At 45.1% G+C, this 17,534-nt stretch overlaps 1 protein-coding gene across 1 annotated transcript in view; it reads left to right on the forward strand.

Annotated features, from left to right (window-relative positions):
- The first annotated feature begins 987 nt into the window (after positions 1–987).
- The window catches only part of PSMC2 (proteasome 26S subunit, ATPase 2), a 32,803-nt gene continuing 16,256 nt past the window's right edge, over positions 988–17,534 (forward strand). Inside the window, exons 1-3 of the mRNA XM_068276227.1 lie at positions 988–1,145; positions 10,103–10,140; positions 12,340–12,421. Of these exons, the coding sequence (XP_068132328.1) occupies positions 1,076–1,145; positions 10,103–10,140; positions 12,340–12,421 (190 nt within the window). The 5' untranslated portion in view covers positions 988–1,075. The remainder of the gene's footprint in view (positions 1,146–10,102; positions 10,141–12,339; positions 12,422–17,534) is intronic.

A 17,534-nucleotide genomic window follows, 5' to 3' on the forward strand; every position in this document is an offset into this window, starting at 1 on the left:
TACACTAGTCATACTGGGATCCCGTGTAGTATACCCCTCAACCTCTCTCTCCTCTCTCGCGTCTTGTTTGGCCACTGTGATCAAGGGAATTAATCATCCTCCATTTTGAAAATGGCAATTACCCCATAACAGCTTCCTGGTCAGCACACTGTTAAACTGTAACATCGCCCACTTGAGCCATAGCAAACATGGATATTACCTGGCACATCAGTTGTCCTCTCAGCGATAACTGACAGCAACTGGTATATAACTGACAGCAACTGATATATTTCAGTTCTGACAAAATGTTGTCAGAACTGGAAGGGATCATTGTCGGAAGAAAATGGTGAGCTTCTAAGAGGAAATGATGGCAAGGCAACTATGTAATGTTCATTTGAAGTTACCTCATGTGTTTATTTTAAATAATTTTACTCAGTTCAGGTTCCCTTTAAGACACACCCCTGACCATGCCCCCGTCACACCCCTAGTCACGCATACCATAAAGATTTTATAAGAAAAATATGTTGTTTTATAATTCAAACTACACTGGTCCTTTCTATCCTGGTTCATTTTCCTTCATATTAACATTTTGAAATGAGTAATATATCAATTTAAAGGATGGGAATACAGTTTAGAGTCAATCAAACACATTTTAGTAGATATATATATATATATATATATATATATATATATATATACATATATATTTTATACATAGAAAAGGGGACAAAGTCCTGGAAGAGGGACAAATGAGGGAGAAAGAGGGACAGAGGGGCAGGGCTCCCAAAGAGGGACAGTTGGGAGCTAGGGGATAGAAAACTTTGACATATGGATATAAACCTGGATATATGTTTCACACAGGAAGTCACGTGTTCAGGTGCTAAAGTTATAAATAAATGTCTCCTCTGTAACCTGTGTATTACATTAGCCTACATAAGCATGGCTACTGAACTACAGTCACATCTGGACGCTTGTATTACTGCTATCTGCCTCTAGTGCTGAGCAATGACGCTCTTCCTACATCCGGGTCGGTCGGAAGTAGTAGTTTGCTGTGTAATTGCTCCTGGCTCGTAGAATAGGATAGGATTGCAGCATCATGCCGGACTACCTGGGAACCGATCAGCGCAAAACCAAGGAAGAGGAGAAGGAGGACAAGCCTATCCGGGGTAAGGCGGCTGTGCTGGCATGTCACGCTTCTGAGTGGGGAAGGGAGGCTCCCATGGGTGGCATTGCTGCAGGGCCCCGACATCTGCCAGCTTCTAACAGGGCATCTGAAGCTACAAAGGGCCAGCTCACCAATGTCCAGCATCGTCCACTGCTGTGTGCTGTGATTAGTAATGATGTGCTATTACAGGATAACCTAGAATCATTGCTATTTGTTCTGTCTGCCAGTGAGCTCAGATTTTGCTTCCTGTAGGCTACATGATATTATTTTTAGTTTTTAAACCATGTTTTATTAGGTTTTTCATTTTTAGTGTAAAATAAGTGTTTGCAAGTAGCAACACCACAAATTTGCACATATTGACATATCGTAGCATATATAATGATGTATGAGTTAAGCCTTTTGGAGGTGCTCTGCTTACAACACCTGCTAGATTATGTATTGAGGAAAAGAAGGTTCCATAACCCCCCCCCCCCCCCCAATCCTGCCCTCCAGATTGCTCTCACTGTAGGAGTCAGTGCTCAAGAGTACTTATTATATAACGTGTAAACCCTTTAATGCACAGCTCTGTCTCCCCCCTGCACGAATCATTTGGTGTCAACAGCACTACTCACCCGCTGCTCGTAAATCTTTAGAGGTCTGAAACCCTCCTCCTTTATCATTCACACTACAACAGTGAGTTGCTGTGCAGTGAATTTCTACTCATGGGGAGTTAAAACTCATGGAACTGCATGTAAATGCACAGCAACCCACAAACCCATCCACGCACATTAATTAGTTTTTGATTCTGCATTTTTATGCATTTCAACTCACTGACTAGTGGGAATGAGCCTAACCAAACATGGTGGAATTTTCACTTGCGCTGATTCGGTGTTCTCCCCAGAAAATGTCTCCAGCCGGGTGGCATGAAAAAGTAGCTGGGTGGGGTACAAGGGGGAATGCAGGGCCAGTTCAAGTCTGCTTACAGCATAGGAGGAGGAGAAGCCCAATGACAGCCGGGTGTTCACTAAAATTAAAACCAAAAGAGAACAAACGGTTGGCACTACAGCGGTATGACATGCATAAAACAGCTTCAGAAACATGCAGTATGCACAGGAGGACTTAAATACACCTCTTCTCTGGAACCTCTTCAGCGTGCTCAAGCAGAGACATCATGTAGCAAGCAAACAAAGAAAGCAGGAAAGCTGGCACTGCTGCAAGTGTTCAATTTATTGTAGCAAAGTGCAAACGTGCATCATCTTGCAAAAGTAGCATGGAATAAAACACATACCCTTGTGAGAAGAGGCGTAGGTGGTGGTGGGTGCTGGGCACAGGATGCCTGACGGCCGTTTCACGCTAAACAGCGCTTCTACGGAGGCTGCAACCATTATGGGCAAAGGCTTCTGGTTAAATACTGTCCAGAGCCCGCATCTAGCGTTACTTCCGGTGGCAGCGCTGCCCATACGTCCGCGTCACATGCGCGTACGTATTGCGTCAACGTACCCCGCACGCGTACGTAATTCCGCATGGCGCCTATGATGTACGCATGTCACATGGATACATGCATACTGCATTTTTATGCTTGCGGCGCATGCGTGAAAATGGTTGCATAAGGGGGAGTACAAAACTTCCCCTAGCGGCCAATAACACATAGGGCCCGACTCAGACAAACCCACACCTTAGGTTCAAAGTAAAAAGGAGAGACAAGGGGTAGAGAAGGAAGGGAAGGGAAAGAAAAAAGGGCAAGATAAAACAGAAGGAAAGTGGTGACATGATCAGGAGGTCCTGAAAGAGTAAAAATAAGTGAAACCCTTGGTGTCAGTGTGATTGAGTCGTGCCCCCATCAGGACTCAAAAATTAATATATTGGGAGCACGTAATGCTATGCACAGCTAAAGTATAAGTGCCATAATGGGGGGAGGGAAGTTGGGAAGCAAAATTATGTGAGGAAGTAAAATAGCCCACATCCCTTGGCGGGTTGCCGCCAACAGGGATGGGCCTAATATGGATAGTAAAAAGGAGAGGGTGGGCGAGCGACCGGTTCTTGCGCCATCCTCCAGATAAATAACAATATAAAAGATAATAGATTTCATATGGAGCATTAAATATCAAGACAAGACAGGACATAACATAACATGGCGGACAGGGAAGTCCAGGGGTAGGGGAGGGAAGGGAGGTATCAAGGGTCAAGGAAGCATGATAAGTCTGTATGGTCATTAAGACCCAAGGGTCCCATGGCTTCTGATTGCAAAATCAACATTTCTTTTTCTCTTTTGAATTGATTCTCCCTGTCTCCAACTCTAGACGGGGGTGGGACATGGATAATTCCTGCAAATTTTAACTTCGTGGGGTCATTCCCATGGCTTTCTAGCATATGCTGGATTACCCTTGGAGAACCTTTTCGAAATTTCAGGGAGTTGTAGTGTCCTCTGAACCGTTCATTAATGGATCTCGTGGTCTCCCCTATATAAAACCTACCACAGGGGCACCACATTGTGTAAACAACAAACCGTGTTTGACATGTAAAAAAAGACCGCACAGTTCGTCGGAGTGGGCCAATATGAAATTGGCAACCCACTGTCATCTGACTACACGATTTGCAGTGTCCACACCTGTGGTTACCCCGAGGGCCGCCTTCACGTAGCCAATCACTTCCACTTGCTGTTTTGAACTCTCTTCTGCTCACTAATGAGCCTATTGTGGGTGATCTTCTGAAAGAAAATAACGGTCCTTCCGTCACTAAAGGCTTCAAGATGGGGTCCCTAATTAGAATGTCCCAATTTCTTTGGATCACTTTCTTTATATGGTCTGCCATGTTCGTGTAGCCGAAGGAGAAGGGAATTTTTCGTTGTGTGACAGGATTTATTGATTTCCTTCTTAGGAGGTCTGATCTCGTGGTGCGATTGCTTTTGCTAAAGGCCTCTTGGATTTCTTGTTTCCTATATCCTCTAGCCAACAGTCTCACTCCCAGTTCCTCAGACTGTTTGCGGAAATCCGCATCATTAGCATTGTTGCGGCGTAGTCTGAGGAACTGGGAGTATGGCAAAGTCCTGGTGATGTGGGCGAAATGGAAGCTCGATTTGTGCAGTAGAGCATTACTTGCTGTGGGTTTGCGATACCCCTTGGATATCAAATTGCCCTCACTGATTGTCAACTCTAGGTCGAGGAAAGCAATTCTCTCTGGATGAATATCAGCCGTAAAGGCCATATTGACAAAATTACAATTGATGTAGGATAAAAAATGAAAAAAGGATTCACGAGTCCCGGACCAAAATACCAAGATGTCGTCCACGTACCTGGACCACATCCTGAGGCTCTCCCTATATGGATTGTCCTTCGAATGTATAAAAAGTTCTTCCCACCATGCTAGGAATATGTTGGCATGCGTGCAAGAGACCGCCGTCCCCATGGCGGTCCCCGCCACCTGCCAAAACCATCTCCTATCAAAAAGAAATGCATTGTGGGTCAATACAAACAGAATTTTTAAAACAGCATACTGGCGACTTTTTAGCTACTTTAGACGTTGAGAGTCTTTACAGCCGTATACCCCACACCTTAGGCATTATAGCCGTTAGACATTTTTTGGATAAAACCGATAAAACTACGGTCTGTAAGGACTTCATTTGTTATTGCCTTCTGTTTGTATTGACCCACAATGCATTTCTTTTTGATAGGAGATGGTTTTGGCAGGTGGCGGGGACCGCCATGGGGACGGCGGTCTCTTGCACGTATGCTAACATATTCCTAGCATGGTGGGATGAACTTTTTTATACATTCGGAGGACAATCCATATAGGGCGAGCCTCAGGATGTGGTCCAGGTATGTGGACGACATCTTGGTATTTTGGTCCGGGACTCGTGAATCCTTTTTTAATTTTTTATCCTACATCAATTGTAATTTTGTCAATATGGCCTTTACGGCTGATATTCATCCAGAGAGAATTGCTTTCCTTGACCTAGAGTTGACAATCAGTGAGGGCAATTTGATATCCAAGGGATATCGCAAACCCACAGCAAGTAATGCTCTACTGCACAAATCGAGCTTCCATCCCGCCCACATCACCAGGACTTTGCCATGCTCCCAGTTCCTCAGACTACGCCGCAACAATGCTAATGATGCGGATTTCCGCAAACAGTCTGAGGAACTGGGAGTGAGACTGTTGGCTAGAGGATATAGGGAACAAGAAATCCAAGAGGCCTTTAGCAAAAGCAATCGCACCACGAGATCAGACCTCCTAAGAAGGAAATCAATAAATCCTGTCACACAACGAAAAATTCCCTTCTCCTTCGGCTACACGAACATGGCAGACCATATAAAGAAAGTGATCCAAAGAAATTGGGACATTCTAATTAGGGACCCCATCTTGAAGCCTTTAGTGACGGAAGGACCGTTATTTTCTTTCAGAAGATCACCCACAATAGGCTCATTAGTGAGCAGAAGTGAGTTCAAAACAGCAATTGGAAGTGATTGGCTACGTGATGGCGGCCCTCTGGATAACCACAGGTGTGGACACTGCAAATCGTGTAGTCAGATGACAGTGGGTTGCCAATTTCATATTGGCCCACTCCGACGAACTGTGCGGTCTTTTTTTACATGTCAAACACGGTTTGATGTTTACACAATGTGGTGCCCCTGTGGTAGGTTTTATATAGGGGAGACCACGAGATCCATTAACCACCCTGGCGTTCTATTAAGATCGCCAGGGCGGCTGCGGGAGGGTTTTTTTTTAAATTAAAAAAAAAACTATTTCATGCAGCCAACTGAAAGTTGGCTGCATGAAAGCCCACTAGAGGGCGCTCCGGAGGCGTTCTTCCGATCGCCTCCGGCAGCCAGAAGTAACACGGAAGGCCGCAATGAGCGGCCTTCCGTGTTTTGCTTACTTCGTCGCCATGGCGACGAGCGGAGTGACGTCATGGACGTCAGCCGACGTCCTGACGTCAGCCGCCTCCGATCCAGCCCTTAGCGCTGGCCGGAACTATTTGTTCCGGCTGCGCAGGGCTCAGGCGGCTGGGGGGACCCTCTTTCGCCGCTGCTCGCGGCGGATCGCCGCAGAGCGGCGGCGATCGGGCAGCACACGCGGCTGGCAAAGTGCCGGCTGCGTGTGCTGCTTTTTATTTGAACAAAATCGGCCCAGCAGGGCCTGAGCGGCAGCCATCGGCGGTGATGGACGAGCTGAGCTCGTCCATACCGCTAAGATGGTTAATGAACGGTTCAGAGAACACTACAACTCCCTGAAATCTGGAAAAGGTTCTTCAAGGGTAATCCAGCATATGTGAGAAAGCCATGGGAATGACCCCACGAAGTTGAAATTTGCAGGAATTATCCATGTCCCACCCCCGTCCAGAGGTGGAGACGGAGAAACAATTAAAAAGAGAAGAAGCAATGTTGATTTTGTAATCAGAAGCCATGGGACCCTTGGGTCTTAATGACCATACAGACTTGTCATGCTTCCTTGACCCTTGATACCTCCCTTCCCTCCTCTACCCCTGGACTTCCCTGTCCGCCATGTTATGTTATGTCCTGTCTTGTCTTGAAATTGCTCCATATGAAATCTATTATCTTTTATATTGTTATTCATCTGGAGGATGGCGCAAGAACCGGTCGCTCGTTCATCCTCTCCTTTTTACTATGCATGTTAGGCCCATCCCTGTTGGCGGCAACCCGCCAAGGGATGTGGGCTATTTTACTTCCTCACATAATTTTGCTTCCCAACTTCCCTCCCCCCATTATGGCACTTATACTTTAGCTGTGCATAGCATTACGTGCTCCCAATATATTAATTTTTGAGTCCTGATGGGGCACGACTCAATCACACTGACACCAAGGGTTTCACTTATTTTTACTCTTTCAGGACCTCCTGATCATGTCACCACTTTCCTTCTGTTTTATCTTGCCCTTTTTTCTTTCCCTTCCCTTCCTTCTCTACCCCTTGTCTCCCCTTTTTACTTTGAACCTAAGGTGTGGGTTTGTCTGAGTCGTGCCCTACATGTTGTTGGCCGCTAGGGGGAGTTTTTTACTCCCCCTTATGCAACCATTTTCACGCATGCGCCGCAAGCATAATAATGCAGTACGCATGTATCCATGTGACATGCGTACATCATAGGCGCCATGCGGAATTACGTACGCGTGCGGGGTACATTGACGCAATTCGTCAATACGTACGCACATGTGACGCGGAAGTATGGGCGGCGCTGCCACCGGAAGTAACGCTAGATGCGGGCTCTGGACAGTATTTAACCAGAAGCCTTTTCCCATAATGGTTGCAGCCTCCGTAGAAGCGCTGTTTAGCGTGAAACGGCCGTCAGGCATCCTGTGCCCAGCACCCACCACCACCTACGCCTCTTCTCACAAGGGTATGTGTTTTATTCCATGCCACTTTTGCAAGATGATGCACGTTTGCACTTTGCTACAATAAATTGAACACTTGCAGCAGTGCCAGCTTTCCTGCTTTCTTTGTTTGCTTGTTCACTAAAATTAGCTGGGTGGAGCACCCGGCTAAAACAGCCTAGGGGGGCCAGTTTCATGAAACTGAAAAAATAGATACTTAGGTAGAGGGAAGCATCTGGATAGTCCAGAGGCTTCCCGTGCACTCCTTGCCCACAGCTTTGCTGCACATGGACCCTCTAAAGAAATTCGACGAGCTACTATGCTCTTCTAATGCATGAGCGTGGCTGTATTGCGCCTGCAGCTCTCAGGCGTTGACTGACAAGCTTGAAGCAGGCCACAGCAACAGAGGTGGGGGTGGCCCCAGAGCTCCGGAAGTCTTCGGCAAGGCTTTCGGCAAAACCTGCCACAGCAGTTTTGCCAACAGGGGTATGGTTTAGCTATTGTATAGAGACATACTAATCATATCCCGTAAAGCAATATCAATCATGCTCTGATGAGGATCAACCACTCCGAAACAGTCTGTATGCATGTTGGATTATAGTGGCTCTGTACAATTAACAAACTGACACATCATTGCATTCCAGCAGTTCCAGAGATGTTTAGCTTTCAGGGGCAACAAAGGGATAATTTACATAATCAGTAGTGATGCACTGTGGGACATCTAAAATGCTCACTCCAACCTTAAAGAGGAGCTGTTAGGTATAGGGTCTCAGAGAAAATAAACACATATATCAGTAGCTAAAGATTGGCTGTACTTACATTACATATGCATTTCACTGTCCACGTTTGGATTTCACAGAATTTGTATATAGTATATGCAGAGATAGATGCTCCTGACAGCTCATGGCAGGCTCCATGTTTGTGAAGCCAAATGTGTCGTCATGTCCTGCCTGCTTCTGGTCACAGATAAGCTCGTTCTTGAACAACACGGTGTGCAGTGAATATTAATGAGCCATGTGGCTAGGAACAATAGCTGACTCCTGCAGTGTAGTCTGCCCGGAGATTTATCAGTGCTACGCTCTGGACTGATTACACAAGCTGCTGTACCGTCTCATTAGCAGCCGAGGGGAGGGCCCCAGAATGCTTTGCAGTTTAGCTGCGGCTTGCGTCTTTATGGGTCTATAACAGACTAAGATAAGCACACATCAAAGGTAACTGAAATGTTTATCTTCACTAATGGCTTTTGAGCTTCCTTCTAAACTGTTTAACACAGGAGAATAGAGGTTTAAATTAGCTTCTGCAGCCTGACAGTTACTCTTTAAGGGGCCCATACACTCAGCTGATTTTTGATCGATTGGTCGATTGCAAATCGATTGACCAATCGACCGATTTGTGGACAATTTTGATCGATTTCAATCGATCTGGCAGGCTGGAAAATCTAGGTCGATCTGTTGAGATTGCTTATCATTTTGCATTGGCCCTAATGGAAATCTGATGGCAAAAAATGCCATCAGATCGATTTTCAATAGATTTCAAACTGAAATCTATTGGAAGTCTGTTCCTAGTAAAAAAATGTTCCTAAACACATCAGATAGATCAGAAATCTATCTGATGATCTATCTGTTGCTAATATAACAAGTGTATGGCCACCTTTAAGGTGTCCATACACTGATAGATTTGCAGCATATTCGACCATCAGATTTCTGAATCTGACAGGAATCTATCTGTGTGCCACACTCTAGGAACAGATTTCCAATAGATTTCATAATGAAATCTATTGGAAATCTATTGAAAATCTATCTAAATGCATTATTGCGCCTATAGATCCAATGCAACTCTATAGACAATCGACCTGCTGCCATCCTGTCAGATAGATCAAATCGATCAAAATCGGCCACCAATCAATCAATCGGCTATCAATTTCCGATCGATTCAATTGAATCGATGGATGGCTGAGATTGACCAGTGCATATTGTAGATACCTTCTGCTTTATGCTAAATACACACGGTTCGTTCCCGCATCGAATGCGCTGCTCGACTCCCGACGAATCCATTATTACCCAACATTTCCGAGCGCATTTCGATGATTTTTAGGTCGACTGCCATGTAAAGTATGGCAAATCGACCTAACGATCCATCGAACCGCGACTCGGACATGTCGGAAATAAACAAATCGACGGGAATCGAGCGGCGCATCGATGGGAATCGAGTGTGGGAACGAACCGTGTGTATCCAGCATTAAAGGGACTTAGAGATGAGTCTTCCTGCTGTTTTTTACTTACCTGGGGCTTCCTCCAGCCCCATAAGCATGGATGTGTCCCTCCCCGTCCTCCCGCAGTCCTCTGTTCAGCCGCAGTCATCTCCCAGGTCCACGGCTCAGTCTGACTGAGTGATGTCAGAAGGTCCGCTCATGCGCAGAAGGTTCGGCTGCTGATGTCACTGAGCCGCTTACCGGGGACGATTGCGGCTGAACGGAGGCCCTGAGGACGGCGACGAGGGACACATCCATGCTTATGGGGTTAGAGGAAGCCCCGGGAAAGAAAAAAAAAAAAAACAGCAGGAAGACTTATCTCTGATTCTCTTTAAAAAGGCAAAAATCTGTTTTACATGGTTATTTTAAAATAATAATGCATTGTTTTCTTCTTGTGTGTTTCAGCCCTAGATGAAGGGGACATTGCCTTGTTGAAGACCTATGTAAGTCATACAGCGTAATCAAAAGCTGATAGAGGCCTGCGTCTACACTATGCTGGATTGGCAGTGTGCACTGTTGCAGCAGAGACAATATACACTTGTTGTGCTTTTTAAGAACTGACAGCAAGTGAGACCTGATTTGGTGGGATGGGTCTGGAGATAGATTTTGCTATTGTTGTCATGACCATATTCCATGCAGCGTCCAGAAAAGTTGTGCAAGGCACTATTTCACGGTCCACTACTGCAGTGGAGACAACAGATATGCTAAATGGGCATGTCTCCATACATCCTCTCAGTGGTCCCCAACCCTGTCCTTAAGGCCCACCAACAGTACATGTTTTGCAGAAAATAACTAACTTGCACAGGTGAGGTAATTAGTGTCTCAGCAGAGCTGATTAATTACCTCTGTGGATTTCTACAAAACATGCACTGTGGGTGGGCCTTGAGGACCGGGTTGGGGAACACTGCTTCTAGATTACACATTTCTGCTGTCAGTTTTTATGTGTAGTTTGAACCTAACCTCATGTTTTACCTTTTTGTGTTGCCTTTCAAGTATAGGAAATAACAAAGATTGAAATCCCTCCAGCTACGTTATACATAGTACAGACAAATCTACTATATGCTCTTCAGTAATTTAATATATTAGATTATAGGTATGGCAAAAACATTGAATCTATTGAGAATAAAAAATACCTCCATATCAGTCTTTGTCTGTGTGTCTCTAGCTTTGTACACAATAGGAGAATTGTCACCCGGTAGCGATTAGGACATAATCATCTCGGCGACAGTGCAGGGCTGAGGCTGTACAGATGTCGCTAACCCCTAGGTTAGTGACACGTTCTGTTGCTACGCAGTGGAGAGATGGGCCAACAAAGTAGTGCACAGGGAGCATCACAGAGCAGGAGGTTGAGTGGGGAGAACAATGCGCTTGGGCTAGTCGATCTGCTGGGTGAATCGCTTGCCAAAACACCAACAGTAATCTGGCTGCTGCACCCATGCTAGATCCTTCGCATATGTGGTCATTATTGTCCACCTTGGCCAAATTAACTTTGCCCTGTGTACAAGGCTTTCTTTTAGCATTGATTGGGTAGAGCTGTTCTTAGCTGCATCAGTGGTGGTAGCAGTTTACTATCCATAGCTGCATAGTTTTTTACTGCATCAGAGAGTGCAAAACTAGCCGTGGCACTAGTGTGGTCAAATTGAATCAGGTTCCTGCTGAAATATGGTTGAATGGCATAATATAGTAGATCTGTAAGATAATTGATGTCAGAGAGATATTGATTACCAATATAATAGTGCATGGAAAACTTTAGACTTAATCAACAATATGTTAATATCCTCATCATTTTGGCAATTTGCCTGTCTGTTACCTTTTTTGGAGGTGTAATGGTTAATACACCTAAACCTGAGGTGATGGCAGACAAATGAGTCTGTCATCCAAGCACAATTCATGTAACAGATATAAAGCTAGCTAGATAAGCGCATGAGTTTACTATCCTTCTCTGTTATTGGCCCTCTGGACAGCTCATTCATGAGATGTCTGTTTATTTGGTTCGTTTAACTGGTTTGGGACCGCGGAAGTAAGAATCTACGCCACACATGCAGCTCTCTAACTCTTAGCAGTGTAGAGTCTCTGCTGCGGCTTTCCGCGGTCCTGAGCCCATCACTGTTTGCCACAGACTTGGCTGTCATGTGACAGCCAAGCTTCCTTCTATGGGTAAGGAGCCATTTCATTGGCTCTTTACCAGGTGATCACTGTGAGCTAATCATAGTGATCACTGAACAGCATAATGAAAAAAGGCTCTGGTCCTTAAGGTGCCAAAGCCATGCCATCTTAAATGGGTTATGAACATCCTCGCTACCTATGTATTATGTCCAATATGTCCTTTATAGTCATTGCCCTACTTTAGCACTGCTCATTATGCATTATTTATTTTTTATGAACCATACATTCTTTTTATTTCTTGACTGTCCCTTTTGGTGAGTGGCTTTGCCAGGTCTCAATACTTTTGCCAGCCTGCAAAAAAGCAGCACCTGTAGGTCTCCTCCTGGTCAGATGTTTTCTGAGGCAAGACTTGTCCCATGTTGCCCGTAGCAGCCCTTTAGTTCTCTGCTGTATTGTAGTAGAAACCTCTGTTGATATTTTATTGTCTATTTATTCAACTGATCAGCCAATCATGACAATTATGAATATTGTTGCAGGGACAAAGCACATATTCTAGACAAATTAAACAAGTGGAAGATGATATACAGCAACTTCTCAAGAAAATTAATGAGCTCACAGGTATGTTTAACATCCAGGATTAAGATTGTATTGGGCCACATAAAAAATAGCAAGTTTGGTCCTTGCTTTGATCTTATGATAATTTAATTTTTAACCACTTGAGGACCTAGGGCTTTCTACCCCTTAAGGACCGGCCACTTTTTTTCCATTCAGACCACTGCAGCTTTCACGGTTTATTGCTCGCTCATACAACCTACCACCTAAATGAATTTTGGCTCCTTTTCTTGTCACTAATAAAGCTTTCTTTTGGTGCTATTTGATTGCTCCTGCTATTTTTACTTTTTATTATATTCATCAAAAAAGACATGAATTTTGGCAAAAAAATGATTTTTTTTTAACTTTCTGTGCTGACATTTTTCAAATAAAGTAAAATTTCTGTATACATGCAGCGCGAAAAATGTGGACAAACATGTTTTGGATAAAAAAAAAACCCATTCAGTGTATATTTATTGGTTTGGGTAAAAGTTATAGCGTTTACAAACTATGGTGCAAAAAGTGAATTTTCCCATTTTCAAGCATCTATGACTTTTCTGACCCCCTGTCATGTTTCATGAGGGGCTAGAATTCCAGGATAGTATAAATACCCCCCAAATGACCCCATTTTGGAAAGAAGACATCCCAAAGTATTCACTGAGAGGCATAGTGAGTTCATAGAAGATATTTTTTGTCACAAGTAAGCGGAAAATGACACTTTGTGAGAAAAAAAAAAGTTTCCATTTCTTCTAACTTGCGACAAAAAAAAATGAAATCTGCCACGGACTCACCATGCCCCTCTCTGAATACCTTGAAGGGTCTACTTTCTAAAATGGGGTCATTTATGGGGTGTGTTTACTGTCCTGACATTTTGGGGGGTGCTAAATTGTAAGCACCCCTGTAAAGCCTAAAGGTGCTAATTGGACTTTGGACCCCTTAGCGCAGTTAGGCTGCAAAAAAGTGCCACACGTGGTATTGCCGTACTCAGGAGAAGTAGTATAATGTGTTTTGGGGTGTATTTTTACACATACCCATGCTGGGTGGGAGAAATATCTCTGTAAATGACAATTTGTTAATTTTTTTTACACACAATTGTCCATTTACAGAGATCTTTCTCCCACTCAGCATGGGTATGTGTAAAAATACACCCCAAAACACATTGTACTACTTCTCCAGAGTACGGCGATACCACATGTGTGGCACTTTTTTGCAGCCTAACTGCGCTAAGGGGCCCAAAGTCCAATGAGTACCTTTAGGATTTCACAGGTCATTTTGAGAAATTTCGTTTCAAGACTACTCCTCACGGTTTAGGGCCCCTAAAATGCCAGGACAGTATAGGAACCCCACAAATGACCCCATTTTAGAAAGAAGACACCCCAAGGTATTCCGTTAGTAGTACGGTGAGTTCATAGAAGATTTTTTTTGTCACAAGTTAGCGGAAAATGACACTTTGTGAAAAAAAACAATAAAAATCAATTTCCGCTAACTTGTGACAAAAAATAAAATCTTCTATGAACTCACCGTACTACTAACAGAATACCTTGGGGTGTCTTCTTTCTAAAATGGAGTCATTTGTGGGGTTCCTATACTGTCCTGGCATTTTAGGGGCCCTAAACCGTGAGGAGTAGTCTTGAAACAAAATTTCTCAAAATGACCTGTGAAATCCTAAAGGTACTCATTGGACTTTGGGCCCCTTAGCGCAGTTAGGGTGCAAAAAAGTGCCACACATGTGGTATCGCCGTACTCGGGAGAAGTAGTACAATGTGTTTTGGGGTGTATTTTTACACATACCCATGCTGGGTGGGAGAAATAACTCTGTAAATGGACAATTGTGTGTAAAAAAATCAAAAGATTGTCATTTACAGAGGTATTTCTCCCACCCAGCATGGGTATGTGTAAAAATATACCCCAAAACACATTATACTACATATCCCGAGTACGGCGATACCACATGATTGGCACTTTTTTGCAGCCTAACTGCGCTAAGGGGCCCAAAGTCCAATGAGTACCTTTAGGATTTCACAGGTCATTTTTGTTTCAAGACTACTCCTCACGGTTTAGGGCCCCTAAAATGCCAGGGCAGTATAGGAACCCCACTAATGACCCCATTTTAGAAAGAAGACACCCCAAGGTATTCCGTTAGGAGTATGGTGAGTTCATAGAAGTTTTTATTTTTTTGTCACAAGTTAGCGGAAATTGATTTTAATTGTTTTTTTTCACAAAGTGTCATTTTCCGCTAACTTGTGACAAAAAATAAAATCTTCTATGAACTCACCATACTCCTAACGGAATACGTTTGGGTGTCTTCTTTCTAGAATGGGGTCATTTGTGGGGTTCCTATACTGCCCTGGCATTTTAGGGGCGCTAAACCGTGAGGAGTAGTCTTGAAACAAAAATGACCTGTGAAATCCTAAAGGTACTCATTGGACTTTGGGCCCCTTAGCGCAGTTAGGCTGCAAAAAAGTGCCAATCATGTGGTATCGCCGTACTCGGGATATGTAGTATAATGTGTTTTGGGGTATATTTTTACACATACCCATGCTGGGTGGGAGAAATACCTCTGTAAATGACAATCTTTTGATTTTTTTACACACAATTGTCCATTTACAGAGTTATTTCTCCCACCCAGCATGGGTATGTGTAAAAATACACCCCAAAACACATTATACTACTTCTCCTGAGTACGGCGATACCACATGTGTGACACTTTTTTGCAGCCTAGGTGCGCTAAGGGGCCCAACGTCCTAATCACAGGTCATTTTGAGGCATTTGTTTTCTAGACTACTCCTCACGGTTTAGGGCCCCTAAAATGCCAGGGCAGTATAGGAACCCCACAAGTGACCCCATTTTAGAAAGAAGACACCCCAAGGTATTCCGTTAGGTGTATGGCGAGTTCATAGAAGATTTTTTTTGTCACAAGTTAGTGAAAAATGACACTTAGTGAAAAAAAAACAAAAATCAATTTCCACTAACTTTTGACAAAAAATAAAATCTTCTATGAACTCGTCATACACCTAACAGAATACATTGGGGTGTCTTTTTTTCTAAAATGGGGTCCGTTTCTGGGGTTCCTATACCGCCCTGGCATTTTACGGGCCCAAAACTGTGAGTAGTCTGGAAACCAAATGTCTCAAAATGACTGTTCAGGGGTATAAGCATCTGCAAATTTTGATGACAGGTGGTCTATGAGGGGGCGAATTTTGTGGAACCGGTCATATGCAGGGTGGCCTTTTAGATGACAGGTTGTATTGGGCCTGATCTGATGGATAGGAGTGCTAGGGGGGTGACAGGAGGTGATTGATGGGTGTCTCAGGGGGTGGTTAGAGGGGAAAATAGATGCAATAAATGCACTGGGGAGGTGATCGGAAGGGGGTCTGAGGGGGATCTGAGGGTTTGGCCGAGTGATCAGGAGCCCACACGGGGCAAATTAGGGCCTGATCTGATGGGTAGGTGTGCTAGGGGGTGACAGGAGGTGATTGATGGGTGTCTCAAGGTGTGATTAGAGGGGGGAATAGATGCAAGCAATGCACTGGCGAGGTGATCAGGGCTGGGGCCTGAGGGCATTCTGAGGGTGTGGGCGGGTGATTGAGTGCCCTAGGGGCAGATCGGGGTCTAATCTGATAGGTAGCAGTGACAGGGGGTGATTGATAGGTAATTAGTGGGTGTTTAGGGTAGAGAACAGATATAAACACTGCCCTTGGGAGGTGATCTGACGTCGGATCTGCGGGCGAACTATTGGTGTGGGTGGGTGATCAGATTGCCCGCAAGGGGCAGGTTAGGGGCTGATTGATGGGTGGCAGTGACAGGGGCTGATTGATGGGTGGCAGTGACAGGGGGTGATTGATGGGTGGCAGTGACAGGGGGTGATTGATGGGTGATCGACAGGTGATTGACAGGTGATCAGTGGGTTATTACAGGGAAGAACAGATGTAACTAATGCACTGGCGAATTGATAAGGGGGGGTCTGAGGGCAATCTGAGCGTGTAGGCGGGTGATTGGGTGCCCGCAAGGGGCAGATTAGGGTCTGATCTGATGGGTAACAGTGACAGGTGGTGATAAGGGGTGATTGATGGGTGATTGATGGGCAATTAGTGGGTGTTTAGAGGAGAGAATAGATGTAAACACTGCGTTTGGGTGGTGATCTGATGTCGGATCTGCGGGCGATCTATTGGTGTGGGTGGGTGATCAGATTGCCCGCAAGGGGCAGGTTAGGGGCTGATTGATGGGTGGCAGTGACAGGGGGTGATTGACGGGTGATTGACAGGTGATCAGGGGGGATACATGCATACATTACACAGGGGGGGGGGGGTCTGGGGAGAATCTGAGGGGTGGGGGGTGATCAGGAGGGGGCAGTGGGCAGGGGGGGAGATAAAAAAAAAAATAGCGTTGACAGATAGTGACAGGGAGTGATTGATGGGTGATTAGGGGGGTGATTGGGTGCAAACAGAGGTCTGATGGGTGGGCAGGGGGGGGGGTCTGAGGGGTGCTGTGGGCGATCTGGGGCGGGGGGGGGGGGGAAATCAGTGTGCTTGGTGCAGACTAGGGTGGCTGCAGCCTGCCCTGGTGGTCCCTCGGACATTGGGACCACCAGGGCAGGAGGCAGCCTGTATAATACACTTTGTAAACATTACAAAGTGTATTATACACTTTGTATGCGGCGATCGCGGGGTTAACATCCCGCCGGCGCTTCCGTATAGCCGGCATGATGTTGCGGCGGGCGAGCGGTGACAGGCGCCGGCGGAGGATCGCGTCACGGATGACGCGATCGCTCCGCCCATGCCCTTAAATGGACCGCCGCCTCTGTGGGTGAGCCGGTCCTTAAGGGCTCCACTTCCCGGCCGCCCCTGTGCGTTAGGCGGTCGGGAAGTGGTTAAATTGTGTAGTAAAAATCTTAGTATTATTTACAGTATAAGTTGAGGCAAAAATGTGTTTTCCTTAATTTGGTTATGGCTAGAGTGGAGAAGGGTTAGAGAATTTTTCAGACTTTTATTGCTGTCTGTGCTGCTGTGATAGAGATTCTCTATCCAGTTGGATATCACAGAATTGCCAGTAATTTTAAAAGAAACTCCTCCTGCCCAATGGGGACGTTAAAGGAAACCAGAGGCCCCATAAGCACGTGTGAGTCCCTCGCGTCCTACTG

The sequence above is a fragment of the Hyperolius riggenbachi genome, chromosome 3 (genome assembly GCF_040937935.1).
Source record: "Hyperolius riggenbachi isolate aHypRig1 chromosome 3, aHypRig1.pri, whole genome shotgun sequence".
NCBI classification, from domain to species: domain Eukaryota; kingdom Metazoa; phylum Chordata; class Amphibia; order Anura; family Hyperoliidae; genus Hyperolius; species Hyperolius riggenbachi.